The sequence below is a fragment of the Fragaria vesca genome, linkage group LG3 (genome assembly GCF_000184155.1).
Source record: "Fragaria vesca subsp. vesca linkage group LG3, FraVesHawaii_1.0, whole genome shotgun sequence".
NCBI classification, from domain to species: Eukaryota; Viridiplantae; Streptophyta; class Magnoliopsida; order Rosales; family Rosaceae; genus Fragaria; species Fragaria vesca.
In genome coordinates this window covers 1,771,680-1,798,174 of record NC_020493.1, presented here as the reverse complement: position 1 = coordinate 1,798,174, position 26,495 = coordinate 1,771,680, and the positions used below count along the sequence as shown (strand labels likewise).

The window sequence follows — 26,495 nt, the reverse complement described above, 5'->3', positions numbered from 1 at the left end:
GTATATTTAAAATTAAACCAGAATAAATTAAACAGACTTCATAGAAGTGAATAAAAATTCAAATCATGTTATTATCACGTTCATAAATTTCCTCATCTTTCCATCCAGACTAGGTAAACTAAGCTGCATTATAAATGAAACAAAAAGACAAGGAGCACCTCTACAAGCCTTCAGCCCACACAATGTCAATGACATGATGAAGAAGCTAACATCATTTCAGTAGCATCAGTATCATTCCTGAGATTGGTGACTGAGGATGATAGTCCAGATAGAAAGACCCTGTTACAAGATTCTTTTGTAGAGACCAAGTTCTTGTACGCATAGTTTTGCATTTTATGCCTGTATTCTGATTGCAGTTCTGGTGCTCATTTGTGGATATGCCTCTACCTTTCCGACAGCATGACAATGACAATGACAGGCCAGAACAGAAAGGGAAAGTTCCACTGAACTTGATGATGCAGACAATTGAGAAGTTCTATTTTAATTTGCCTTCTGAACAATTAGGCAATGGTCAGGCAAGGAATTTTGGCAGGTGTTCTAGGCTTCTAGCTAACGGGCAGATCAGCAGAACCTATTAAATTGTGTCATTACGGCTCCGTAACAGTCATATGCATTGAAAGAAGTAGGAACAGATGTGGGAACCAGATCGAGGTTATTAAATTTCAGAAGCATGAAAAACACTTGAGCGAAGAAGCTGACGCTGATCAAGTTGAACAACTTGTGCTCTTAATGCAAGGGATTCATAAGAACCTCCCAGGCAATTGACCAGAACACATCTGTTGCATTTGCCCAGTAAGGTGGTAAATAAACTAGAACGCTCTTGTTCCAACACAAATTGGTATGCTTTGAAGATTTTTCTTTTAGCTGATTATCAGTCAGTAAAGACTTAGAAAAGGATGGTTCAGTTGATGAGACTACATTACTCAGAATAGACTCCACGTGTGATTATGAACCAAGTTTTAAAAGCTATCGGGATAATGTAACCCTAGTAGGTCAATCCAGAAGTTGGAGTTTTTTTTTCTACTGTAAATCTACAAATAAAAAGCACCAACAGGAAGTTTGTGTAATTTATGAGCTTATCAACAGGGTATTTGTCCTTTTGGTTAGAGCTGCCAGGAAGGCAAGAACTTCCAAAGCACAAGCTTATGTGGCTGGTATTCACAAACCACACACATTGCAGCCTTCTGCCACATGCCTACTGGATAACATCTACCTCCCTGTAAGAATCAGTAAGGAAATCTATATCCGATCAAGAAACAATAGAACTCTGCTGATATGTAGATATCCTAATCCACATCATATCCCATTCCCATTATATAAAACCCCGCTCTCTCCTAGTTCTAAACATCCCAATTCATAGCCTGATCAACACCATCCCACCTCAAACAGAAAACTAGCCATGGCAACCTCTCAAATCCAGCAGTCAGCATTTGCCGGCCAGACCGCATTGAAGCAGTCGAATGAGCTCATCAAAAAGATTGGAGGCCTTGGTGGTGGCCCCATCACAATGAGGCGCACTGTTAAGAGTGCCCCCGAAAGTATATGGTGAGTAACTTGGCTACAGCCTGTGACTAAAAGTTTTTTCTCGAAAGGACTCTTACTATAACTTCCAATTCAACAATCAGTAGTAAAGGTTAGGATTGGAGAACAAAGTAAATATAGTCAGTAGTAAAACAACTCTTGGCATTGAAATACTAAACAATCAATATACAATGGTAGTCTTTTAGCAGTATATAGTACTTCAGTGCTTTTAAGTATAAGAGTATATGACCAACATGATCATATATGTTCATTAGTAAGTATACATCACTAGAAAGGTAGCCCGCTCGCTGTGCGGGACTTTCAATACTGTAACATGTCATTTTTTATGGTCGATAAATGCTATATCAGTTATCAACTTTGCTTGAAACAGAGTAAAATCCTTATTCTTAGCTTTACTATTATCCAAAAAAAAAAAAGCTTTACTATGACAATGCACTATAATGTTCTTGTTTCAATGAACTAATAACGATCATTCTATAATTACAAAGATTTGTAAACTTGTTGATTGCAAATTACTGACAAACAACAAAAATATATACATCTACCTTGATACATGTGCATTGTGCTAGCATCTGCTGTGCTTGTTTTTAGGGATGCTACAGAAAAATATAGAAGACAATCATCTTTCATCTTTAACATCTTTAGTAATGTTTGTGGCAAATTGTCTTCTGTAATTAATAAAATCTACCCATGAGGAATACCATTGTTGTCCATTTTAGCTGTAAGCTAGTCAAACCCCACCATACAGAATTGTTGTTATATGAACATGGTTCTGAAATCAATTTGATCATGGCCATGGACATGGTTCTGGAATCAATCCATGCCCTGAAGATATGTAGACATAATAGTTATCCATTAATAAGCCACACTAAGAGTAGAATAGTTAGCAACAACAAATAATAGATGCAGAAAAGAAGTAATAACATATACTGATGATATAAGATTGCCAATTTAATGGAAGTGATAACAGTTACCAAAAATGCAAAAGGCAGCAAGCCAAATAACTAAAAACCACAGCAGAACTACAAATCACTCTTCTTGTTCATTAAAATTAATAAATAAGCTTAAGGGCACAAAAACTATGATTGTTTAGTAGAACAATTTATCCTGTAACTCAATGAAACTCATGTTTAGATTGCAATTATAACTGCATAGTTGTTATAGCGCAGATTAATTATAACCAGTAGTCTTTACCTCATCAACTGTTGGATCAGGTATGTTTCAATCCATAATGGTTATCTTCTGCAAAGACTTCATATTTTTCATATTTGTCTCGCCCAGTCCATAGGAAAGCTGTTGTTGCCTGTGAAATTGTAAAACTGCATCATGAAAGGAAAAATATAAGTAAAAAAAGAGTAGCTTACAGGCTTTGACGGTATGAGAGCTGGAAAATGTATTATGTCAATTTTGTGCCAAAGCTAACAAACAATATCCTTTTCAAATGTAAAAATTTAAACAACTGATAAGATAGTAAATAATCTGTTCTAAAGAAATGCTCCAATGTTAGCAGGTAAAATATTTTCGATCAATAATTCTTCTATCAAATGCCTCACATGATTAAATAAACTAACAGGCAGTAATATCCATTTCAAACTAATCAGGACCCAAATATATTCTTCTAATATGTCAATGAAATTGATGCACATATTCATGTACGTAGCCGAACCAAATACCAAAAAAGAAAACGGAAAAGGTATATACTGTATATGAAAGAATAAGATCAAAATCCAACTGGAAGAGGCTAATCAAACCCCTTTAAGTATAAGCATTCACAGGTCCTGTAATTCGATTAAGACCCCTTTGGAGTCATTGCGCCTTGCCCATCAAATCAACCTGAAAGAAGAGTTTATCTTTAATATAAGCATAACTTTCCTATTATTCAAATGTCCAACACAAAGAATAAAAGAGTACGTCACTGCAATGGAAACTAACTAATTAACAATTTTTAATAATGACCCCATATCTTGTGTTTTTGCAGCTTAAAATGTTAAAGTTCTAGCATACATGAACACCTAAGTTTACCTCTCTTTTTGATGTTAAATCCTCTCACTGGTTTTCCCAAGCAAGTGGCTGCAGCGTTGTTATATGCCTGTATTTTATCAATAAATGCAGAGATATTAGATCTTTAGCCATGCTACCCTACTACTAAAGTAAATGTAAAGATGTTCAATCACATATCCCAAATCAACATACTTCAGGAAGGTATTTTCAAAACTGACATCGAACTACAACAAACATAAAAATACTTATAAAAAGACATTCTGATTTTTCTAGTATCATGTCTACTCAAAGAGGCCTCAGTTCCTATTTGAGTTGCTATTAGTTACTCAGGTGCAGATATTGCTTGAAGTAAATGACCAGATTTAAGCTCATTATGATAAGCATATGCAATTCCTTGATCAACACTTTGATTCCTGAAGAAAAGAAAATATATACCTACCTTCAAGCATCAGTTGACTCAGTACTCCTACTACTAAGCTAGCTGGTTGGCTATTTATTTACAAATTATAAATATAATCGCACTCAATTAAAGACTCAAAAACTTTACTGCCTCATATTTCAGCTTGAGTTCTTTCTACTATATCCTTGTTCGATTTTATTTATTTTTGTTCAGAAAGCACTTTGGTTCTTATGCACGTCTATCCCAGTAACATTGAACAGTTACAATTAAAACTAAATACTGAAACAACGAACCCATCAACAGTTCAACAAATAAAAGAATATAACTGCAGCAAAAAAAATGCGTTACAGGGACATCTGATTAACAACGATTGATTAGAAGCTCAATTATAAAGACATATTACAGGATACGTCCTGCCTTCTTACCAATATTAATCCAGAGCTGAAATTTGCACTCCATTTGGCTCTGTTTCCCCCAATTTTGAGTTGATCTTTGATTCTGCAGCAAAACAGATATCGCAGATAAACAAAATTGCAATGTTGTATTTGGATTTGACTATATGAGTGTCCTACAAATGACACTCACCAAATTTAATGCTTATCTACTGAGGCAAATCTTCTTCATCTTTGTACTGTCTTTTTTTGAGTAGGATCTGACAGGTGAATCGAAAGAATGTATCACCTAGTTTTCCCATCAATTTAAGAGTAGCCACATCTTCAAAATCTTTTAGACACCTTTTTCGAAATACAAAGAATTAAATAGCAACAATAAAAACCACTGATATAATCAATATCAATCTAACAACATATTACAAAAGAATATACTACCTCTAAGGAACCCGTTAAATTCATTATCATTGCCATTGGTAGAAATTGGCGTGAGAAGTAGAATGAGAAGAAGGTTCTTATCATAAGCTTGCCACAGAGCCTGCAATCAATTGCTCGAAACCACTTGTTCTGAATGCATGGAACTAAGGAGATCAGAGGGCTACAGTTGAAAGAGGGAGCTCGGTTCCAGTCTGACGAAAGAGAAGCGGTAGAGCAGTGAGAGAGGAGACAGAACAAAGCAATGAAAGATTGATCTCGGAAGAGCAAAAGAGAAGGCAGCGGCTGATCTCGGACCAGAAACTGGATGATCTGCTCTGGGAACAGTGAGGGTGAAAAATGGTATCGCACCTCTGAACCACACAGATTTCAATTGTAGATAAAGAATAAAAATATGGAAGAATTTAGACATCAATTGTAGAAGAAAGAAGAAAAAGATGGAAGAATCCAGACAAAAGAATGAGAGCACACTCGGAAATCCAGACATCAATTGTCCAGCACTGAGGCCCAGCACTGCTCACGGGAACAGCGCTTCGTGAACAGTGCTGACGTCATCTCAAAGCATAGATATAGGTTAAATACCTTTGAAGAGCTTGAGCTTATCCTGACACACTTTGACTGCATATGACAAAACAGGTATGGTCCTGACCGCCCAAAATACTTGGGACCATTCTCTGAGCAAACTCCATCCTACTTGACTGGTGAATTCCCAGGTGACTACGGATGGGACACTGCTGGACTATCTGCAGACCCCGAGACATTTGCCAAGAACCGTGAGCTTGAGGTGCATTGGGCTGCGTCTTTCCAGAAGTCTTGTCCAAAAACAGTGTCAAGTTCGGTGAGGCTGTTTGGTTCAAGGCCGGGTCCCAAATCTTTTCCGAGGGCGGCCTGGACTACCTCGGCAACCCAAACCTTGTCCACGCCCACAGCATCCTGGCAATCTGGGCCGTCCAGGTTGTCCTCATGGGCTTCATTGAGGGGTACAGAGTCGGTGGAGGCCCCCTTGGTGAGGGTCTGGATCCACTTTACCCAGGAGGATCATTTGACCCACTTGGACTAGCTGATGATCCTGAAGCCTTTGCTGAACTGAAGGTGAAGGAACTGAAAAATGGGCGGGTAGCAATGACCTCCATGTTTGGATTCTTTGTTCAGGCTATTGTCACTGGAAAGGGTCCTATTGAGAACCTCTATGACCATGTTGCTGATCCAATTGCTAACAATGCATGGGCTTATGCCACAAACTTCGTCCCCGGAAAGTGAAGAAGTTTGGTACTTTTTATCTGCAACACTACCAAAACTTGATACTTTTGATCTGCAACACTACCCAAACTTCTCGATTTCGATGAGGTTGTTTCTCTGGGAATCTATTAATTCTGATGTAATATATTTTCCGAAGCAAGTTCTGATATAATTTCCTAGTAGAAACTGCTTGTATCAAAAACACTTTATCCAGTAAAAAGACCCAGCTCGTTTGTGGTTGAATTCCTTATCTGTCTATATTACCTGCACATTCAAGAGTTATCATGAAAAGATGAATATTTGCTGCAATATAAGGTAAATCTAAGCTATGAATGAGATAAATGGAAGATATGAATAATTTTAATTATCAAATCAGAAGGGAAAATAAAAAACTGAAATCACAAGATTATCTCATTGATCCTAGCTTCCTAAGTTTCCACATCTTTATCTGTACATATAGCGCACTAATATCAATGACTACACATAGAGAAAGTGAAACAATAAAACTGCCCAACTTATGATTCCTTTTCGAAATGATGAAATTATTTCTCACTCTAAAGTTAGTTAAAGATTGCCTGGTTTGCTATGGCCAATGCATAAGTTTCTAGCCAATACAGTACTATAAGCAGGCAATACACAGTGAGGATCTTATGAAAATGGAACAAGTCGTATGTCGCGTCAAGACACGCCTTAAGAATAGCCTATACTAATATACGTATAACATGAACACATACATAAATGCCTACAATTAAAGAGACACCAGTGGACAGTGGTTACACTAAATTGCTAAGACGAGCATAGGTTTGGGGTTCAGCACATTAGAGTCAATCAGTCCAGAAAGAACATACAGAAGAATAACTTTATGTTTCTCCTATAAAAAAAGGCACAACACAATAAATTTAGGAAATTGTTCTGCAAACTTTTACCCACAGAATACCCTGGAAGATGGAATAGATATTTACTCCTGTTTAATTTCATTATAATGGAGATCGCCTATGATTTTGGGAATCCCCAGTCTACAAACCTTTCACTAATGCAGATGAAAGAAAATATGGCAAATGCGATTATCTCTCAATACAACCTGAGTAGGAGGAACACAAATTAAATATGAGGGCAAGGCCTCTGCAATCATATCTGTGTTACAAAAGAGGCTGTTTTTCATGACTCAAACCTATGACCGCGGAGTCAAGTTGGGAAAGTAATATCATTACATCAAGACTGCCTATACTGCTAAACATATCTAAAACGAAGACAAAAAGAAAAGTTTAAAATGAGTAGAAATTATACCATTTGCTTCTCCAATTTGAAGAGTGCAAGCACAAATAGGTAAGCTGCTTCTTGCTTAAGGGAATTATCACGGGCGTGAAAGCCAGCCGGTTAAGACGTCAGTCACCAAAAATCTTTGCAAGAACATGACCCATTGGCAAAGTGATGGAAACGGCTATTATCTCTGACAACAATTTCACGACTATAGATCTTGGAAAGGAGTTAAGTGACAGAATGGCAATCATTACAGACACGAAGATTCTTTATGATGCGAATAGGACTCCTCGGTTCCAAATTAATGAGACCAAATGAAATAGCCAATCTCTCGCTATGGTTTTCCAGTTCAGCTTCCTTCTCCTTTTCATCCTCAAGACACAATAAAACTTGGCTCGTGTCGGGAACATGTCCTGCAGATTTCAGTTTCTCTCTCACCTCACTCAACTTGGAATATATCTCTTTTGTCTGGGGATGCGATTTGTCGCCTACAATAAACTCATGAAGCATACCTCTGTGCTCTATGCTACTGCATCCCGGGTCCTTTCTGACACCTCTCTTTTTCATCATTTCTCTTACATGTGAAACTTTCTCCCACTGATCAGCTGCAGCATACATGTTAGAGAGCACAACGTAGCATCCAATAGTATCTGGAGACACCTCAATAAGATGTTGAGCAGCATAATCACCAATATCAACATTTTATGGATCCGAGCACCACTAAGTAAACTCATCCAAATAAATTTGTTTGGTTTCATTGGCATACTCCCAATGACATCCTTTGCCTCGTCCAAACAGCCAGCTCGACATAAAATGTCCACAAAGCAACCTTAGTGCTCAATTGTGGGTTCAATACCATAATCTTTTCTCATCATATTGAAATAGTAACGGCCAAGATCAACCAATCCAGCATGGCTGCAAGCATTCAAGATTCCGATAAAAGTTATACCATGAGGCTCCATCCCATTTGTGCGCATTTCCAGAAACAGCTGAAGAACCTGGTCAGCCATACCATGCATTCCCAAACCTACAATTATAGCCGTCGAATGCCCACTTTCTTCCTCTGTATCCCTTCAAACACAGCCATCGCGCTGTCTATGCTTCCACACTTAGAATACATATATATCAACGACGTACCAAGCACACCCTCCAATTCAAACCCATGTTTCACCATCACAGAATGAACTATCCTCCCCTTACTCAAAGCAGCCAATCCCGAAACCGCAGAAAGCACACTGACCAATGTAGCAGGAGTCGGCCTGACATCCTCCTCCAACACTTCTCGAAACAACTCCAACGCCTCCCCAAACCGCCCATTAAACTCATACCCAGCAATCATCGAATTCCAGCTTATCACATCCCTACTCCCCATCTGACCAAACAACTCCCTCGCCTTCTCAAACTCCCCACCTTTCATGTACCCATTAATCATAGCATTCCACGAAACCACATTCTTACTCGGCATTCTCTCAAAAACCTCCCTAGCCTTCTCAACCTGCCCGCATTTGGACAGCCCATCCACCAAAACCGTCCACGAAAACTCATCCCTCTCCTCCATCTCCTCAAACAGCTCCACCGCAACGTCAACCCTCCCACACCTGGCGTACCCATCAATCAGCGGAGGGGAGCGGTGGTTGGTGAGGTGGGAGAAGACGGAGAGGGCGTAGGGGAGGTGGTTGATGGAGGGGTGGGCGTAGAGGGACAAGAGACGGGAGACGATGGAGGGGTTGGTGAAGGCGCCGGTTTTGAGGGAGAGGGCGTGGAGCTGGGGTGGCTTCTTTGAGGGTTTGGCAGCTCTGAAGGAGAGAGAAGGAGAGGCTTTGTGGAGGGAGGGGGTGGGGGGGTGTGAGCTGAAGCATGGCTCTCTTTCTGGAGGAGTTTACAAGGGGATCACGCAGTGAAGAAGTAAATGGCTTAAATTATCTACTGTTGTGTTCTCAAGAGTCGATACACATTCTTGATCTTATATCCGTAGCTCGACTCTCTAGATTTTAAGTATATACGACTACATAATGTTATAAAATAAGACTCTAGAATTCTTAATAAATTAATGAAATCAAAACTAGTCATCAACTCTATTGTCTTGAACTAGTTTGATCAATCTCAGGGCGGATCAAATCGATCATTCACCGTTTCTATTACTAGCTTGGAATCTTCTTCTATTTTCACTCTTGTAAAGTCTTTCTCCTTTGGTTCTACCAAGCTATCTCTCGATGCTAATGCCTCTTAAATAGGCACGAAACCTCTTCCAACATGTATAGATACGACAAAGATGGGCCTACCATGAAAATCATGAAGGAGAACAGTTGCCATCATGAAAGAGTGAATGCAAGCTTTAGTCAAGAATAGTTGTCGATAAGAGTGAACGCAAGCTTTAGTCTTATGGTTTCTTAAGAACTGAGAGCGAGCAGTATTACTTTAGTTTAGTCTTTTACTAGTCGTCAAGGAAAGGAATAAAAATCGATTCTTTTTGTCATTTGTTCGAAAATGATTTTTATGTCGAGAGTGAAATAGCAAGCCACATCGGTTACGTTAGCAAGATAGTAACACATTTTCCCAGTCAGTATTTGGACCAAGATCCACGAGTATCTCAATAAAGACAATTAATCTTTCGTCGCAGGCGTACAAACACGGAGACCTTTTAAACTTGTTGGTCACAAACTGGTGGGTGTTGAGACTCGAACTCTTAAGATAGAGGTTCTATACTAAGCAACTCGACTAACTTTGTTTTGTCTGAGTAAAAATTCCTTGTATGGAAATCATTGTGCCTAGTAAAATATCCCAGCTCTTGTGCTTGAACTCATTGTGTGTCTAAAATGTGCTGCACATTCATTCACATGTGCATGTCAACTATGTAAGTTTTTACTATAATGTGTAGGTAATTCGTAAATCTAAATCATAAGCAAGTAAATAGGTTACTTCAACTACTCAGCTTACACAGAAGAGAACAAATAACATTTCCAAGCATATTATCGACATTGAATTGATAGGTTTTCTCATATTTTTCTCCTCATTGCATTAGCAAAGAGGCAAACTAATGTAGGGTGTCATGAAACACAATGAGTTTTCATTTGTTGAGAGAAGTTTGCTTTTGCTTTGCCTGGGGAAACAGAATATAATTCCCTTTTCCTTTTCATAAATTTGGGATACCTTACTCTTCTTGATATTCACTTGTATTCTGTTACACATCAAAATAATATAGGCTAAAATCTTCCCATATATATGGTGGTGAATGTTTTGAGGTTATCAAGGAAATGATCAATAATGCCACTATCATTTGTCCAGGCATTATCAATAGCACTAATACGCATGCACCAACTCATAATTTTCCATGCCCAGCAAACTAAACTGATTCAATTTTACGACTAAGTTACTTGTTTGTTACAGCTTGAATGATCAAGTGAGACAGATATAGTGGATATTATGAAATTATTTAAATTGAACTTTGTTGTATATCACTTCTCTTCATACGTTGATTGCTTTGTTCGCAACTAGTAGAATCATAACATTCATTTTCCCAACACGTACAAATGAAAATAAATGCCAGAAACCGTTACATAAGCTTTCAGTTCAAACGATACAAACTTTCTGTAATGCTTGCAGAACTTACAAACTTCAACACTTTAGATGAACAACAACAAAAAATAGTAACACACGAAGACGAAAAACAACACAAACTGGATGGCATGATACAACATACATGTGAGTAATAAACTCGCTTTGGAATCATTGGCTTGTCTCTTCTTTGGAGGCTTGATTGGCAGAACTCTCCAAAGCTGTTACCTGACAAAATCCTTCTCGGTGGATATTTATAATGCAATCCCCACATTCAAACACCAATCCTACACAAGGCTCTCCACATTTCAGGCAAGGAAGAATGTTTTCTCTCTTATCGAACCGAATGGGGCTTCTGGCCTTATCAACAAGGGTGACGAGGTGTTGAGCATGAGCTTCGTGCTTGCAAGTACTCCCTAACTTGACTTGTGGATAACTCCCCACAATGCAATGAGCATGGCAATCAAAGTCACAATCGTTGCAGCGGTAGAACCATTGTGTTGGATCTCGAGTTCCTTCGCATATTTGACAGTAGTAACCGAGCTCATCATATACGCTAGCATATGTGAGCTTGAGAGGATGATCATCGTAACGGTGCCTAGCAGTAAGAGGTAATCTAACACATGGAATACATAGATGAAATTTACATCTCTTACAACTAAAGCAGAAGAATATATTACACCCACAACTGCTGCAATGGACGTCGTCCCATTCTGTTGTGAGGAGGAGGTGGTGAACATGAGAGTCATGTTTAATAAGAGCCTTGTTATCCCAGTAGGCATTGCACTGAAGGTCGAGGAAGAAAACAGTTTCGCCTTTTTGTGAGCCACATTTCTCACAAGTATATGTGAAGCCTTGGTTAAAAGCACCACACATATAACACTGGAAGACACCACCAACAGAAGGTGCCCTTGAGAGGAGCATTAACTGGTGTTGGTGAAGTAGAGGGAGAAACATTTTTTTAGGTAATTGAGCACATACCTTATGGAGAAAGAAACTACACAACTCATCTTCTTGTTTAGTGCAGCTATAAAAGGATTCTTTGGTGGCATTTATGGGGCGGATGCATCCCTCACAGCTAATTAGTCTGTGCTCATCTTTAACTTCCTCACAAGGATCATTAGCGGCTAATGGATGTGGGTGACTGAAGTGTGTGATCTCTAGAGCATCATCAGACTCATCATCATTCAGGGCAGTGTCTAAAAAACTATCTTCTCGAGAGTACTCAGCTGTTGTACATGCGACATGGGCGACATAACTGCTACATTCACCACAACAATAAGCAGCGCGACATTTATCAATGCTTATGGAGCACACTTTGCACGACAGGTTGTTGGGGCAGATGTTGTCAAGGAACCAGGTCAGCTTTAGGTGGTGTTGATGGTCAGGTTTTTTGATGCTGCGTGGTAATGAAGCACATTCCTTATCGACGAAGAGCTGGCAAATGCTACACATGTAGTAGACCCCGGTAGTCCAATACTCACCACAAACGTCACAATTAACGTGGTCAAACATTTTCCTCCCGAGGACTGTGAACTGATGCTCGTGAGACTCGTTAGCAAGAATAGTTTTCCAATTTGAGCCACACTTGAGGTGAAGGTTGAAGTCACATATGGAACAGCAGTAGAGGAATCTGCCAGGTTTGTTGCAAACATTACAAAGGCGACGTACCTGCTTGATATCCGGAAGAATGTTGTGGAGAAGAAGTGGGTGTTGACGGTGCATCGGGTGCTCAATTTCATGGGGTAGCTCTGCACATGTTTTATGAAGATTGAAGCTACATTTGCGACGCCGGAAGGTATTGATGCACGTGTAACTAGGACCAAGTATTGGATCCTGGCAGCCATCGCAGAACAGCGGACCAAAGTATTTCTTTTTCGGCTCTCTCTCGAACAATAACGGATGCTCGTGACTGAAATGTTTAAAACCGGTCCAATTGAAAGCACATTTTGAGTCAAGGCTGAAGTCACACTGGCAGCAACTATAAGTGAACCTGCGGCTGCAATCTTGGTCACACGCATCACACAGGAATCCTCGTCCTCTATCTTTGTTAAGAACAAGTGAATGTTGGGTATGCATCGGGTGATGAAACTCCGAGGGAAGCTCCGCACATGACTTGTGGAGAGTGTAGTGACAGAGAAAACGGCTGCAACAATAGCCCGGACCCGACACATCCTCCTGGCACCCTTGACAAACAACTGGTAACCCTTCCTCTCGCCTTTTCGGATCTTCTACAAAGATCAGCGCATGCTCATGACTAAAGTGCTCTATGTATTTTATGTTGCTCAAGTCAGAAGCACATTGGATGTCAAGCTCATAGTTACATGGGCTACAACTGTAAGAGAATAAGCCGGAATGGGATCTGCGACAAATATCACAACAGTAGTTTCTATCTGAAAGAAGAACAAGTGGGTGTGTGTTGTGTATTGGATGATGCATTTCATGCGGAAGATCCGCACATGACTTGTGGAGAACGAATAAGCACTGGTAACAACTATAGCTAGGACCAACTACTGGATCCCCACACGCAAAGCATACAACCGGTGGACCTGCTACTAATACTGTTGCTGCAGCATCATCTTCCTTAAACATCAATGGATGGATATGAGAGTAATGTTTAGTGAAAGCACATTTTGGGTCAAGGTTGAAGTCACATTGGAAGCAACTATAAGTGAACTTGCCACTACAATCTTGGCCGCACGCATCACAAAGGTATTGTTTTGCTCTATCTTTGTTGAGAATAAGTGGGTGTTTGGGATGCATGGGGTGACGAAACTCAACGGGCATCTCCGCACATGACTTATGGAGATAGTACCAGCAAAGAATTCGGCAACAACGATAGCATGGACCGCCCACTTCCTCCTTGCACCCTTGACAAACTCTCCTTTTGTCCGGATCTTCCTGAATGATCAGTGCATGCTCATGACTGAAGTGCTCTAAGTATTTTGTGTTGCTCAATTCAGAAGCACATTGGAGATGAAGTTCGAATGCACATGGCTCACATCTGTAAACGAATAAGTTGATGGGATGGGTTTTCCAACAAATATCGCAAGTGTACTCCCTGTCCATACATGAGAGAACAAGTGGATGCTTGCGGTGTATCGGATGATGCATCTCACGGGGGAGCTCGGCACATGATTTGTGGAGAATGAATAGTTTGGAACACTGGCTGCAACTGTAGCTAGGACCAAGCACCGGGTCCCCACACGCACGGCAATGTTTATCCTTCTGCGCCTCTTCCTTGAACATCAATGGATGGTGGTGACTGAAATGTTGAAGCTGAGCCATCTCTGATTTCTCTCTACTTGTCAGCAATTTGTATCTGATTCAGTGTACACACAAAACAATCAACTCTACTTGTATGCAAAGTAATCAAGCAGCTGGAGAGTTTAATTGATATTCCCTAGTTTATACTCGATTAATTTTGCATATATAAGCTGGACTTGATCAATATTATTCTCGCATATAGATCGATCACATCAATTAAAGAGAACAACTGAGACAAGAAGAAAGGGCAACAATGACAAAAACGAATTACATTACAGAATGATCAATTAGAAAAGATTTATAAAAAGATTTAAATACTAAAAATTCCCACCATTCATGCACGTATACCTTGATTTGAGAGACTTGAATTTCTACAGTTTGGAGCTAGCCAACCTTGTCACTCTATCTTCAGAACAGCAATAGTAATTTCTTATGATATCTTAATGGAAAGATGAAGAGAAAAGCTACTGATAGTATGCAAGATATGTAGCAACACCATGAAACACATATATAGTCCGGAAAATAACAATGCCCCTTAATTATGAAATTGTTTGCTTTAGTTAGCTTCTCTCTTTTTTTTCTTTTTCTTTTTTTTAATCCTTCTTTTCTTTTTCTTTTGTCTGGACTCTGGAATAATTGGCCTTTTCTTCTATGGTAACTTGTACGAGTCCTGCGAGGAATAATGGTACTTTCCTTAATTGGTTCTGGACTTAAATATGATTTACTAGCGAGTTGATGAATCCTGTAATCTAGAATGTTTCGAATTCCCCATTTTGGAAGATTGTTTGGGGATTATGGCTAGCGATCAAAATTTTACATGCACATTAGGTAAATTGTCAAGCTAATTTTGAAGAATAGTTGCGGCTCATGAGAAGCATTTGATGAATAGATCAAACCAGAGGTAGACTTCAATTTTTACCATATAAATCTACAAGGGAAAATTTTAAGAACAATACATGACAAATGATCTACTCTTAATTTTAATGTTTCAAGTTTTAAAACAATCATAAAGATACAAGAACTTCTAATCTCAACCAAAAACATGTACATGTCGTTATGTCTTTCATGATCTTATGTGCTTTCCGTTACAATTTGAGGGACAAATCTGTCACTCCTTAATTTAGCAGTAATAAATTATTATAATTAATAATTACTAAGGAGAGAGAACGTGAGAGAAATCAAAAATATCCAATTCTTATTGCTGAACTAATAATAAATTTTTTGAGGAGCAGTAAAGTCATTTTTGAGTATAGAAGATCCAATTCTCATTGCTAAACCGGTAACAAAACAACAATTTCTTGAAGACCAAAATTAAACAAAAAATGTAATAGAGTGATCTACTTGCAGATAACAAAGTCATTAAGATTATGGTCTAAGCTAACAAAATTAAAAAAAAAAAATATATATATATATATAAATAGAAAAAGAGTAAAACAAATATAAAGAAAATGGAGAATGGAGAAAACCCGAAATCACCCTTTGAAAATTAAGAAATTATATAGAGTTAATGACGTCATGTACTAAAAATGTGTCATGATTCTAATGTCATGCACCTTTATGATTGTTTTGAAACTTGATACACCAAATTTAGAAGTAGACCATTTGTCATGTACTATTCTTAAAATTTTCCCAATCTACAAATAAAAAGCACCCAACGGAAAGTTAGAGATTTGATGAGGTTATAAGTGGACCTATAAAATGTTTGTCCTTATGGTCAGACCTACCATGGACCCAAATTACAAGCTCATGTGGCCTGTATTCACCAACCACACATATTGCAGCATATTGCCCCCCACAGGGCCAAAGGAACCTACCAGCCCTCCAAGGAAATCTAAATCCAATCCAGAAACAATAGAGTGCTGTTGATGTGTGATATCCTAGTTCAAAACATCTTCATTTCATTGCTAGCTAGCACCAGCTCAAGACCACCCTACTTCAAACAGAACAACAGTCACGGCAACCTCTCCGATCCAGCAGTCTGCATTTGCCAGCCAGACCGTTCAGAAGCAGTCGAATGAGCTCATTCAAAAGATGCATCACCATGAGGCGCACTGTTAAAAGTGCCCCTCAAAGCATATGGTAAGTACCTTGGCTATAGCCTTGACTACAAGTCAGTTTCTAGAAACAACTCTTACTAAGAATTGATATAAATGATGTAGCAGTTAGCTTAAGATCAATGCACAAAGCCATAAACTTGTATGTAATCACTGGTAAAACAATTCTTAGCATTGAAATGTTACTATGATTTACTATAACAGTGTATTGTAGCTCAATGCATATAGTAGAATTGTAAATAACACCAAAATATTCATTTCAGGCACTAGGAAGTTTAAATCATACCTTTGAATGGTAACGCATTCATCTGTAACTGACCAAACAAGTATGGCGCAGACCGCCCAAAATACTTGGGCCCATTTTCTGAGCAAACTCCATCCTACTTAACCGGTGAATTTCCATATGACTATGGATGGGACACTGCTGGACTATCTGCAGACCCCGAGACCTTCGCCAAGAACCGTGAGCTTGAGGTGATCCACTGCCGATGGGCCATGCTTGGTGCATTAGGCTGTGTCTTCCCAGAAGTCTTGTCCAAGAACGGCATCAAGTTTGGTGAAGCTGTTTGGTTCAAGGCTGGGTCTCAAATCTTCTCCGAGGGCGGCCTGGACTACCTAGGCAACCCAAACCTTGTCCATGCCCAAAGCATCCTGGCCATCTGGGCTGTCCAGGTTGTGCTCATGGGATTCATTGAGAGATACAGAGTTGGTGGAGGACCACTTGGTGAGGGCCTTGACCCACTTTACCCAGGAGGTGCCTTTGATCCACTTGGACTTGCTGACGATCCTGAAGCCTTTGCTGAACTGAAGGTGAAGGAAATCAAGAATGGGCGGTTGGCAATGACCTCAATGTTTGGATTCTTTGTCCAGGCTATTGTAACCGGAAAAGGGCCAATTGAGAACCTCTATGACCACGTTGCTGATCCCGTGGCCAACAATGCATGGGCATATGCCACCAACTTCGTTCCCGCAAAGTGAAGACACCTAAATTGCTGGCTTTTCATCTGCACAATAACCCAAAGTTGTTATTTTTCTGTATCCAGTAAAAAGAAGCAGCTCCTCTTTATTTGAACAGCTTATTGTTTATTGGCCAAAAGAAAAGAATACAAGGAAAAAAAACTGTTTATCTGTCTAAATGTGGTGCATATTCAAGTGTTCATGTTACTACATGCATGCTTTACTGCAATATAGGTATATTTAAACCAGAGTAAATTAAACAGACTTCTTAGAAGTGAATAAAAATTAAAATCATGTTATTATCACGTTCATAAATCTCCTCATCTTTCCATCTAGACTAGGTAAATTAAGCTGCATTATGAATGAAACAAAAAGACAAGGAGCACCTCTACAAGCCTTCAGCCCACACAATGTCAAAGACATGATGAAGAAGCTAACATCGTTTCAGTAGCATCAGTATCATTCCTGAGATTGGTGACTGAGGATGATAGTCCAGATAGAAAGACCCTGTTACAAGATTCTTTTGTAGAGACCAAGTTCTTGTACTCTGATTGCAGTTCTGGTGCTCATTTGTGGATATGCCTCTACCCTTCTGACAGCATGACAATGACAATGACAGGCCAGAACAGAAAGGGAAAGTTCCACTGAACTTGATGATGCAGACATTTGAGAAGTTCTCTTTTAATTTGCCTTCTGAACATTCAGGCAAGGGTCAGGCAAGGAATTTTGGCAGGTGTTCTAGGCTTCTAGCAATGGGCAGATCAGCAGAATATATTAAATTGTGTCATTACGGCTCCGTAACAGTCATATGCCTTGAAAGAAGTAGGAACATATGTGGGAACCAGATCGAGGTTATGAAATTTCAGAAGCATGAAAAGCACCTGAGCAAAGAAGCTGACGCTGATCAAGTTGAACAACTTGTGCTCTTAATGCAAGGGATTCATAAGAACCTCCCAGGCAATTGACCAGAACACATCTGTTGCATTTGCCCAGTAAGGTGGTAAATAGACTAGAATGCTCTTGTTCCAACACAAATTGGTATGCTTTGAAGATTTTTCTTTTAGCTGATTATCAGTCAGTAAAGACTTAGAAAAGGATGGTTCAGTTGATGAGACTACATTACTCAGAATAGACTCCACGTGTTATTGTGAACCAAGTTTTAAAAGCTATCAGGATAATGTAACCCTAGTTGATCAAACCAGAAGTTGGAGTTTTTTTTTCTACTGTAAATCTACAAATAAAAAGCACCAACAGGAAGTTTGTGCAATTTATGAGCTTATCAACAGGGTATTTGTCAATTTGGTTAGACCTGCCAGGAAGGCAAGAACTTCCAAAGCACAAGCTTATGTGGCTGGTATTCACCAACCACACACATTGCAGCCTTCTGCCACATGCCTACTGGATAACATCTACCTCCCTGTAAGAATCAGTAAGGAAATCTATATCCGATCAAGAAACAATAGAACTCTGCTGATATGTAGATATCCTAACCCACATCATATCCCATTCCCATTATATAAAACCCCGCTCTCTCCTAGTTCTAAACATCTCAATTCATAGCCAGATCATTTGATCAACATATCCAACCTCAAACAGAAAACAAGCCATGGCAACCTCTCAAATCCAGCAGTCAGCATTTGCCGGCCAGACCACATTGAAGCAGTCGAATGAGCTCATCAAAAAGATCGGAGGCCTTGGTGGTGGCCGTATCACAATGAGGTGCACTGTTAAGAGTGCCCCAGAAAGCATATGGTGAGTAACTTGGCTACAGCCTGTGACTAAAAGTTATTTCTCGAAAGGACTCTTACTATAACTTCCAATTCAACAGTCAGTACTAAAGGTTAGGATTGGAGAACAAAGTAAATATAGTCAGTAATAAAACAACTTTTGGCATTGAAATATTAAACAATCAACATACAATGGTAGTCTTTTAGCAGTATATAGTACTTCAGTGCTTTTAAGTATAAGAGTACATATATGTTCATTAGTATGTATACATCATACCTTTGAAGAGCTTGAGCTTATGCTGACACACTTTAGACTGCATATGACAAAACAGGTATGGTCCTGACCGCCCAAAATACTTGGGACCATTCTCTGAGCAAACTCCATCCTACTTGACTGGTGAATTCCCAGGTGACTACGGATGGGACACTGCTGGACTATCTGCAGACCCCGAGACATTTGCCAAGAACCGTGAGCTTGAGGTGATCCACAGCCGGTGGGCTATGCTTGGTGCATTGGGCTGCGTCTTTCCAGAAGTCTAGTCCAAAAATGGTGTCAAGTTCGGTGAGGCTGTTTGGTTCAAGGCCGGGTCCCAAATCTTTTCCGAGGGCAGCCTGGACTACCTCGGCAACCCAACCCTTATCCACGCCCAGAGCATCCTGGCAATCTGGGCCGTCCAGGGGCTTCATTGGGGGGTACAGAGTTGGTGGAGGCCCTCTTGGTGAGGGTCTGGATCCACTTTACCCAGGAGGATCATTTGACGCACTTGGACTAGCTGATGATCCTGATGCCTTCGCTGAACTGAAGGTGAAGGAACTGAAAAATGGGCGGCTGGCAATGACCTCCATGTTTGGATTCTTTGTTCAGGCTATTGTCACTGGAAAGGGTCCTATTGAGAACCTCTATGACCATGTTCCTGATCCAATTGCTAACAATGCTTGGGCTTATGCCACAAACTTCATCCCAGAAAGTGAAGAAGTTTAAGTTGATACTTTTGATCTGCAACACTACCCAAACTTCTAGATTTTGTTGAGGTTGTTTCTCTGGGAATCTATTAGTTCTGATGTAATCTATTTTCCGAAGCAAGTTCTGATGCAATTTCCTAGTAGAAACTGCTTGTATCAAAAGCACTTTATCCAGTAAAAAGACCCAGCTCGTTTGTGGTTGAATTCCTTATCTGTCTATATTACCTGCACATTCAAGAGTTATCATGAAAAGATGAATATTTGCTGCAATATAAGGTAAATCTAAGCTATGAATGAGATAAATGGAAGATATGAATAATTTTAATTATCAAATCAGAAGGGAAGATAAAAAACTGAAATCACATGATTATCTCATTGATCCTAGCTTCCTATGTTTCCACATCTTTATATGTACATATAGTGCACTAATATCAATGACTACACATAGAGAAAGTGAAACAATAAAACTGCCCAACTTAGGATTCCTTTTCGAAATGATGAAATTATCTCTCACTCTAAAGATAGTTAAAGATTGCCTGGTTTGCTATGGCCAATGCATAAGTTTCTAGCCAATACAGTACTATAAGCAGGCAATACACAGTGAGGATCTTATGAAAATGGAACAAGTCGTATGTCGCGTCAAGACACGCCTTAAGAATAGCTTATACTAATATATGTATAACATGAACACATACATAAATGCCTACAATTAAAGAGACACCAGTGGACCATGGTTACACTAAATTGCTAAGACGAGCATAGGTTTGGGGTTCAGCACATTAGAGTCAATCAGTCCAGCAAGAACATACGGAAGAATAACTTTATGTTTCTCCTATAAAAAGAAGGCACAAAACGATAAATTTAGGAAACTGTTCTCCAAACTTTTACCCACAGAATACCCTGGAAGATGGAATAGCTATTTACTCCTGTTTAATTTCATTATAATGGAGATCGCCTATGATTTTGGGGATACCCAGTCTACAAACCTTTCACCAATGCAGATGAAAGAAAATATGGCAAATGCGATTATCTCTCAATACAACCTGAGTAAGAGGAACGCAAATTAAATATGAGGGCAAGGCCTCTGCAATCATATCTGTGTTAAAAAAGAGGCTGTTTTTCATGACTCAAACCTATGACCGCAGAGTCAGTTGGGAAAGTAATATCATTACATCAAGACTGCCTATACTGCTAAACATATCTAAAACGAAGACAAAAAGAAAAGTTTAAAATGAGTAGAAATTATACCATTTGCTTCTCCAATTTGACGAGTGCAAGCACAAATAGGTAAGCTGCTTCTTGCTTGAGGGAATTATCATGTGCGTGAAAGCCAGCTGGTTAAGACGTCAGTCACCAAAAATCTTTGCAAGAACATGACCCATTGGCGAAGTGATGGAAACGGCTATTATCTCTGACAACAATTTCACGATTATAGATCTTGGAAAGGAATTTAGTGACAGAATGGCAATCATTACAGACACGAAGATTCTTTATGATGCGAATAGGACTCCTCGGTTCCAAATTAATGAGACCAAATGAAATAGCCAATCTCTCGCTATGGTTTTCCAGTTCAGCTTCCTTCTCCTTTTCATCCTCAAGACACAATAAAACTTGGCTCGTGTCGGGAACATGTCCTGCAGATTTCAGTTTCTCTCTCACCTCACTCAACTTGGAATATATCTCTTTTGTCTGGGGATGGGATTTGTCGCCTACAATAAACTCATGAAGCATACCTCTGTGTTCTATGCTACTGCATCCCGGGTCCTTTCTGACAGCTCTCTTTTTCATCATTTCTCTTACATGTGAAACTTTCTCCCACTGATCAGCTGCAGCATACATGTTAGAGAGCACAACGTAGCATCCAATAGTATCTGGAGACACCTCAATCAGATGTTGAGCAGCATAATCACCAATTTCAACATTTTTATGGATCCGAGCGCCACTAAGTAAACTCATCCAAATGAATTTGTTTGGTTTCATTGGCATACTCCCAATGATATCCTTTGCCTCATCCAAACAGCCAGCTCGACATAAAATGTCCACTAAGCAACCGTAGTGCTCAATTGTGGGTTCAATACCATAATCTTTTCTCATCATATTGAAATAGTAACGACCAAGATCAACCAATCCAGCATGGCTGCAAGCATTCAAGATTCCGATAAAAGTTATACCATGAGGCTCCATCCCATTTGTGCGCATTTCCAGAAACAGCTGAAGAACCTGGTCAGCCATGCCATGCATTCCTAAACCAACAATTATAGCCGTCCAATGCCCCACTTTCTTCCTCTGTATCCCTTCAAACACAGCCATTGCACTGTCTATGCTTCCACACTTAGAATACATATCTATCAACGACGTACCAAGCACACCCTCCAATTCAAACCCATGTTTCACCATCACAGAATGAACTATCCTCCCCTTACTCAAAGCAGCCAATCCCGAAACCGCAGAAAGCACACTGACCAATGTAGCAGGAGTCGGCCTAACATCCTCCTCCAACACTTCTCGAAACAACTCCAACGCCTCCCCAAACCGCCCATTAAACTCATACCCAGAAATCATCGAATTCCAGCTTATCACATCCCTACTCCCCATCCGACCAAACAACTCCCTTGCCTTCTCAAACTCCCCACCTTTCATGTACCCATTAATCATAGCATTCCACGAAACCACATTCTTACTCGGCATTCTCTCAAAAACCTCCCTAGCCTTCTTAACATGCCCACATTTCGACAGCCCATCCACCAAAACCGTCCACGAAAACTCATCCCTCTCCTCCATCTCCTCAAACAGCTCCACCGCAACGTCAACCCTCCCACACCTCGCGTACCCATCAATCAGTGAGTTCCACGCCACCAAATCCCTCTCACGCATTTCATCAAACACCTTCCGTGCACATTCAATTGCTCCACATTTCGAGTACAAGCTGACCAAGCTGCTCTGCACATACATCTCCAACCCTAATCCAATCTTCAGGGCGAGCGCGTGCACCTGCTTCCCTTCCGCAACGGCGCCAAGGCGCGCGCAGGCCTTGACGACGGAGGGGAGCGTGAAGTTGTCGGGCGCATGGTGGTGGAGGAGGCGGAAGAAGAGGAGGAGGGCGTCGTGGGAGCGGTGGTTGAGGAGGTGGGATTTGAGGAGGAGGTTGAAGGAGATGAGATTGGGGTTGGGGAGGTGGGAGAAGACGGAGAGGGCGTAGGGCAGGTGGTTGATGGAGGGGTTTGCGTAGAGGGACAAGAGGCGGGAGGCGATGGAGGGGTTGGTGAAGGCGCCGGTTTTGAGGGAGAGGGCGTGGAGCTGGGTGGCTTCTTTGAGGGTTTGACAGCTTTGGAGGATAGAGAAGGAGAGGCTTTGTGGAGGGAGGGGGGGTGGTGGTGGTGGTGGGGGTGGTGGAGGGAGGGGGTGGGCGGGTGTGAGCTGAAGCATGGCTCTCTTTCTGGAGGAGTTTACAAGTGGATCAGAGAGTGAAGAAGTACATGGCTTCCTAAAAAAACACAACCAAAAAAAAAAATTATCAGAATCAAAGGTAATTGATGTATGAGAAATCTAAACATACCATAGTCTTACCCCAATCCCAAACCCTAGTCGATGCATATACAACGATTGAGTATCTTTAGGAAAGTCTACTGCAATAGTTCTATAAAGCTACTTCCATGGTTTTGCCATTCTCGATTAGCACACGACTTTATTTCAAATATTTCTTGGTTAGCCGAATGATCTCTTGGTTAAGAGAGGCTTCAATATCCAAAATCACATGAGATTTCTGCAAGAACAAATGCACAACAAAATATTAGTATTTGAAATGAAAACTAAAAACAACGATGAAAATAAAAGTTACTGACATCATGATGAAAAGATACTAATATTGACATAGAAAGATACTATCAATATTTTGAAAAGATACTACTATACAATGAGAAAACTACAAACACAGAACATGTCACAAAAGCAGCACTGTATTTCTCTAGCTTATTTTCCTACATGATCACCAAATTTATGAATACAAAACCACTCACTGTATTTCTCTGCCACTTGAATTCACCGCAGCAAAGGCATGAAGTTTAAAATGCCACAAAAATGTGAATTTGACACCAGTATGCTAAAAATACTATCACAGTTGCATAAAGATACGATCAGAAGAACAGAAAAGTACTATAGACGTTATAGAATGCTACTGCTTTTACATAATGAACACATAACACAATAGACACACAATATCAGCATCAATAAGCATAGATACTACCACAGGCTCATAAACTTAGTAACAGAAATATACTGCAACAGTTACGGAAAACTACTGTTTTTATATACTTAACAGTAAACACAGAATTAAAACATGAGAAAGAACCACAATTTTATCACAATCTAAAATACCAACACTATTACCAGTTACTGTAGATTACTTCACTCCTTGTTTAACCATTGAAGCAAGAATGAAACTAGTCTTAGTAAAAGTAATACAATCTAGCAAATAACTATGCTCTGCTCACCTGAGATGCTGTTGTTTGCGTCAAACGCTCACATGCTTCATCTTCATAACCTGCAACATTAACCAAAAGCCAGAACTCAAACAAAAGCAATACACAAAACCACTTGTTTTATCACATAAACACACCCCGCTCAATTTAGATTACTCAAACTAAACCTAATCAAATTCCAACGCCACCGGAAAAAATCGAATACCGAACTTCATTCACCGATCAAACCCTCAAAAAACTCAAAGAGAATCCAGATCTAGAGTACTTGCCAGGCGTCGTTGCGGTTGAGGCGCGTAAGCAGAGGCGGTGGTGTCGCCGTCGCAGTTGTAGAGGCTGAGGAAATTATAGCAGAGTGGACTCCGTCGAGGTAGTCTCCGGCCGAAGCATCTTCGTCGTCGTCGCCACGCGTGGATGATGCCAGAGCTCGTCGAGAGAGAGAGGAAGAAGATAGAGAGACAAGTGATGATCTGGAAACTGTGTACCTGAGGGTATTTTAGGGATAGTATTCACGTAAGTTGTTGAGTTTGGACCATAAATTGGACTTGTACGGGTAAATATATTATAGTGGACTGAAAATGGGATTTTTATGAAATTTTCTATTAAATTATCTACTGTTTGGTTCTCAAGTGTCGATACACGTTCTCGATCTCATATCCACATCTCGACTCTCTAGTTTTTAGATATATATAACTACATAAAGTTAAAGAAAAAGGCTCTAGAAGTCTTAAAGCTAATGAAATCAAAACTAGTCATCAAACTCTTTAATGTCTTAAACTAGTTTGATCAATCCACGGACGCGGATCAAATCGATCATTCACCGCCTCTATTACTAGTTTGGAATCTCCTTCCATTTTCACTATAGTCTTTCTCTTTTGCTTCCATCAGGCCATCTCTCAATGCTAATGCCTCTTCAATAAGCACAAAACCTCTTCCAACATATATAGATACGACAAAGATGGGCCTGCCATGAAAATTATGAAGGAGAACAGTTGTCATCATGAAAGCGTGAATGCAAGCTTTAGTCTTCAGGTAAGGGAGGAGAATAGTTGTCGTTAAGAGTGTACGCAAGCTTTACTTTAGTTTTAGAATTAAATTCACTTTACCCTCTTAATTTTTGGTGTCAAAATCAGTTCAGTCTTGTAATTTTTTTTAAAATCAGTTTGCCCCTTCAATTTTCGTAAACACATCAGTTTGGTCCAATTTTTGAATTCCTCTCAAAATATGATGTCACCAAATTGACAAGGAGACCCATTTTCACCAAATTGAAGGGTAAAATAGTCAATTTGAGAAGATATTATTAAATAAAATATTAAAAAAGACATTTATTTGGCCAAAAAATGAGGGCATTTTAGACATTTTGTTAAAAATTGGTTCCCTTATCAGTTTGGTGACGTCATATTTTAAGAGGAATTCAAAAATTGGACAAAACTGATGTATTTACGAAAGTTGAAGGGGCGAATTGATTTAAAAAAAAGTTGCAGGACTGAACTGATTTTACCACCAAAGATTAGGGGAGTAAACTAAAATTTTTTCTTAATTTTATAGTTTCTTAAGAATTGAGAGCGAGCGTTATTACTTTAATATTAGTTTAATCTTTTACTAGTCATGAAAAAGAATAAAGATCGATTCTCTTTGCCATTTGTTTGAAACAATTTTTTTGTTGGAAGTGAAATAACAAGCCACATCGGTTACATTAGCAAGATATATAGTAACACATTTTCTTAGTCAATATTTGGACCAAGATCCACGAGTATCTTAATAAAACGAGACTAATCTTTTGTTGTAGGCGCATAAATACAGAGACCTCTTAAACTTGCTGGTCACAAATTGGTGGGTGTTGAGACTCAAACTCTTAAGATAGAGATTGTATATTAAGCAGCTCGACTAACTTTATCATGTCATGTCATGTGGTTTTTTAATGATAAAGGAATAAAGACATTTATTTTCTTTTTGAGTTTTTACTTTTACCTTCACGCCGAAAAAGATTTTTTACTTTAATCTTTTACCCTTTTTACCGGAAGAAAACAACCCTAGTTTACTCAACCTCCAACTGACCTCGCATCCTACTCCCAGTTTCACAAGGCTAAACCTGCAGCTGCCAAACCCTATGGTTCTCCAATGACCACGTTCACCAACTCGCCGAGTCGACTCACCCTCCCCTACCAACCAACCCCTCTCCAGATCCCTCAAAACCCAGAAAAGAACCCATCTTTATCATCTAATGACCT

General features: G+C 39.7%; 4 protein-coding genes and 3 pseudogenes across 6 annotated transcripts; 3 read left to right on the top strand and 4 right to left on the bottom strand.

Moving 5' to 3' along the window:
- Window positions 1–1,399: 1,399 nt before the first annotated feature.
- Window positions 1,400–6,027, top strand: LOC101293756 (annotated as a pseudogene).
- Window positions 1,975–5,545, bottom strand: LOC101294047. Its single transcript, XM_004293413.1, has 5 exons — window positions 5,350–5,545; window positions 4,771–5,079; window positions 4,369–4,441; window positions 3,565–3,631; window positions 1,975–2,861 (listed from the first exon to the last, which is right to left on the bottom strand). Exons 1-4 carry the CDS (start codon window positions 5,389–5,391, stop codon window positions 3,624–3,626), a joined length of 432 nt encoding a protein of 143 aa, XP_004293461.1. The 5' UTR covers window positions 5,392–5,545; the 3' UTR covers window positions 1,975–2,861; window positions 3,565–3,623.
- A 1,467-nt stretch (window positions 6,028–7,494) lies between the features above and the next one.
- On the bottom strand, window positions 7,495–9,579 carry LOC101300991 (pentatricopeptide repeat-containing protein At3g62890-like). Its single transcript, XM_004295308.1, is given in 4 exon segments — window positions 7,495–7,916; window positions 8,123–8,320; window positions 8,323–9,135; window positions 9,549–9,579. Coding segments are annotated over 4 exon segments (1,464 nt in total).
- A 1,413-nt stretch (window positions 9,580–10,992) lies between these two features.
- Window positions 10,993–16,928, bottom strand: LOC101300707. The gene is made up of 2 exons (XM_004295307.1): window positions 16,429–16,928; window positions 10,993–14,143 (listed from the first exon to the last, which is right to left on the bottom strand). The coding sequence occupies exon 2, from the start codon at window positions 14,107–14,109 to the stop codon at window positions 10,993–10,995; it is 3,117 nt and encodes a 1,038-aa protein (XP_004295355.1). The 5' UTR covers window positions 14,110–14,143; window positions 16,429–16,928.
- LOC101300427 lies at window positions 15,814–17,148 on the top strand (annotated as a pseudogene). Its single transcript, XR_184346.1, has 3 exons — window positions 15,814–15,843; window positions 15,997–16,171; window positions 16,470–17,148. The product of XR_184346.1 is annotated as a chlorophyll a-b binding protein 37, chloroplastic-like (transcript).
- A 1,557-nt stretch (window positions 17,149–18,705) lies between these two features.
- LOC101293171 lies at window positions 18,706–20,004 on the top strand (annotated as a pseudogene). The gene is made up of 2 exons (XR_184178.1): window positions 18,706–18,851; window positions 19,159–20,004. The product of XR_184178.1 is annotated as a chlorophyll a-b binding protein 151, chloroplastic-like (transcript).
- Window positions 18,967–26,476, bottom strand: LOC101300130 (pentatricopeptide repeat-containing protein At2g29760, chloroplastic-like). The gene is made up of 6 exons (XM_004295306.1): window positions 26,421–26,476; window positions 25,086–25,228; window positions 24,280–24,329; window positions 23,806–23,888; window positions 21,038–23,273; window positions 18,967–20,014 (listed from the first exon to the last, which is right to left on the bottom strand). The coding sequence occupies exons 1-5, from the start codon at window positions 26,474–26,476 to the stop codon at window positions 21,140–21,142; spliced, it is 2,466 nt and encodes an 821-aa protein (XP_004295354.1). The 3' UTR covers window positions 18,967–20,014; window positions 21,038–21,139.
- Window positions 26,477–26,495: the final 19 nt, after the last annotated feature.

Bases quoted from the DNA above. Each gene is read 5' to 3' on its own strand.
- LOC101294047 (XM_004293413.1), bottom strand. From the start codon at position 5,391: ATGCAGTCAAAGTGTGTCAGGATAAGCTCAAGCTCTTCAAAG. The intron at 5,080-5,349 runs GTATTTAACCTA...TTCCCAGAGCAG, and splicing joins TAAGCTCAAGCTCTTCAAAG to ATCATCCAGTTTCTGGTCCG. The intron at 4,442-4,770 runs GTAGTATATTCT...GTTTTGCTGCAG, and splicing joins ATTTAACGGGTTCCTTAGAG to AATCAAAGATCAACTCAAAA.
- LOC101300707 (XM_004295307.1), bottom strand. From the start codon at position 14,109: ATGGCTCAGCTTCAACATTTCAGTCACCACCATCCATTGATGTTCAAG.
- LOC101300130 (XM_004295306.1), bottom strand. From the start codon at position 26,476: ATGGGTTCTTTTCTGGGTTTTGAGGGATCTGGAGAGGGGTTGGTTGGT. The intron at 25,229-26,420 runs GTGAGTCGACTC...TTTTCATGGCAG, and splicing joins GGGTTGGTTGGTAGGGGAGG to GCCCATCTTTGTCGTATCTA. The intron at 24,330-25,085 runs GTGAATGATCGA...TTAATGTTGCAG, and splicing joins CCAAACTAGTAATAGAGGCG to GTTATGAAGATGAAGCATGT.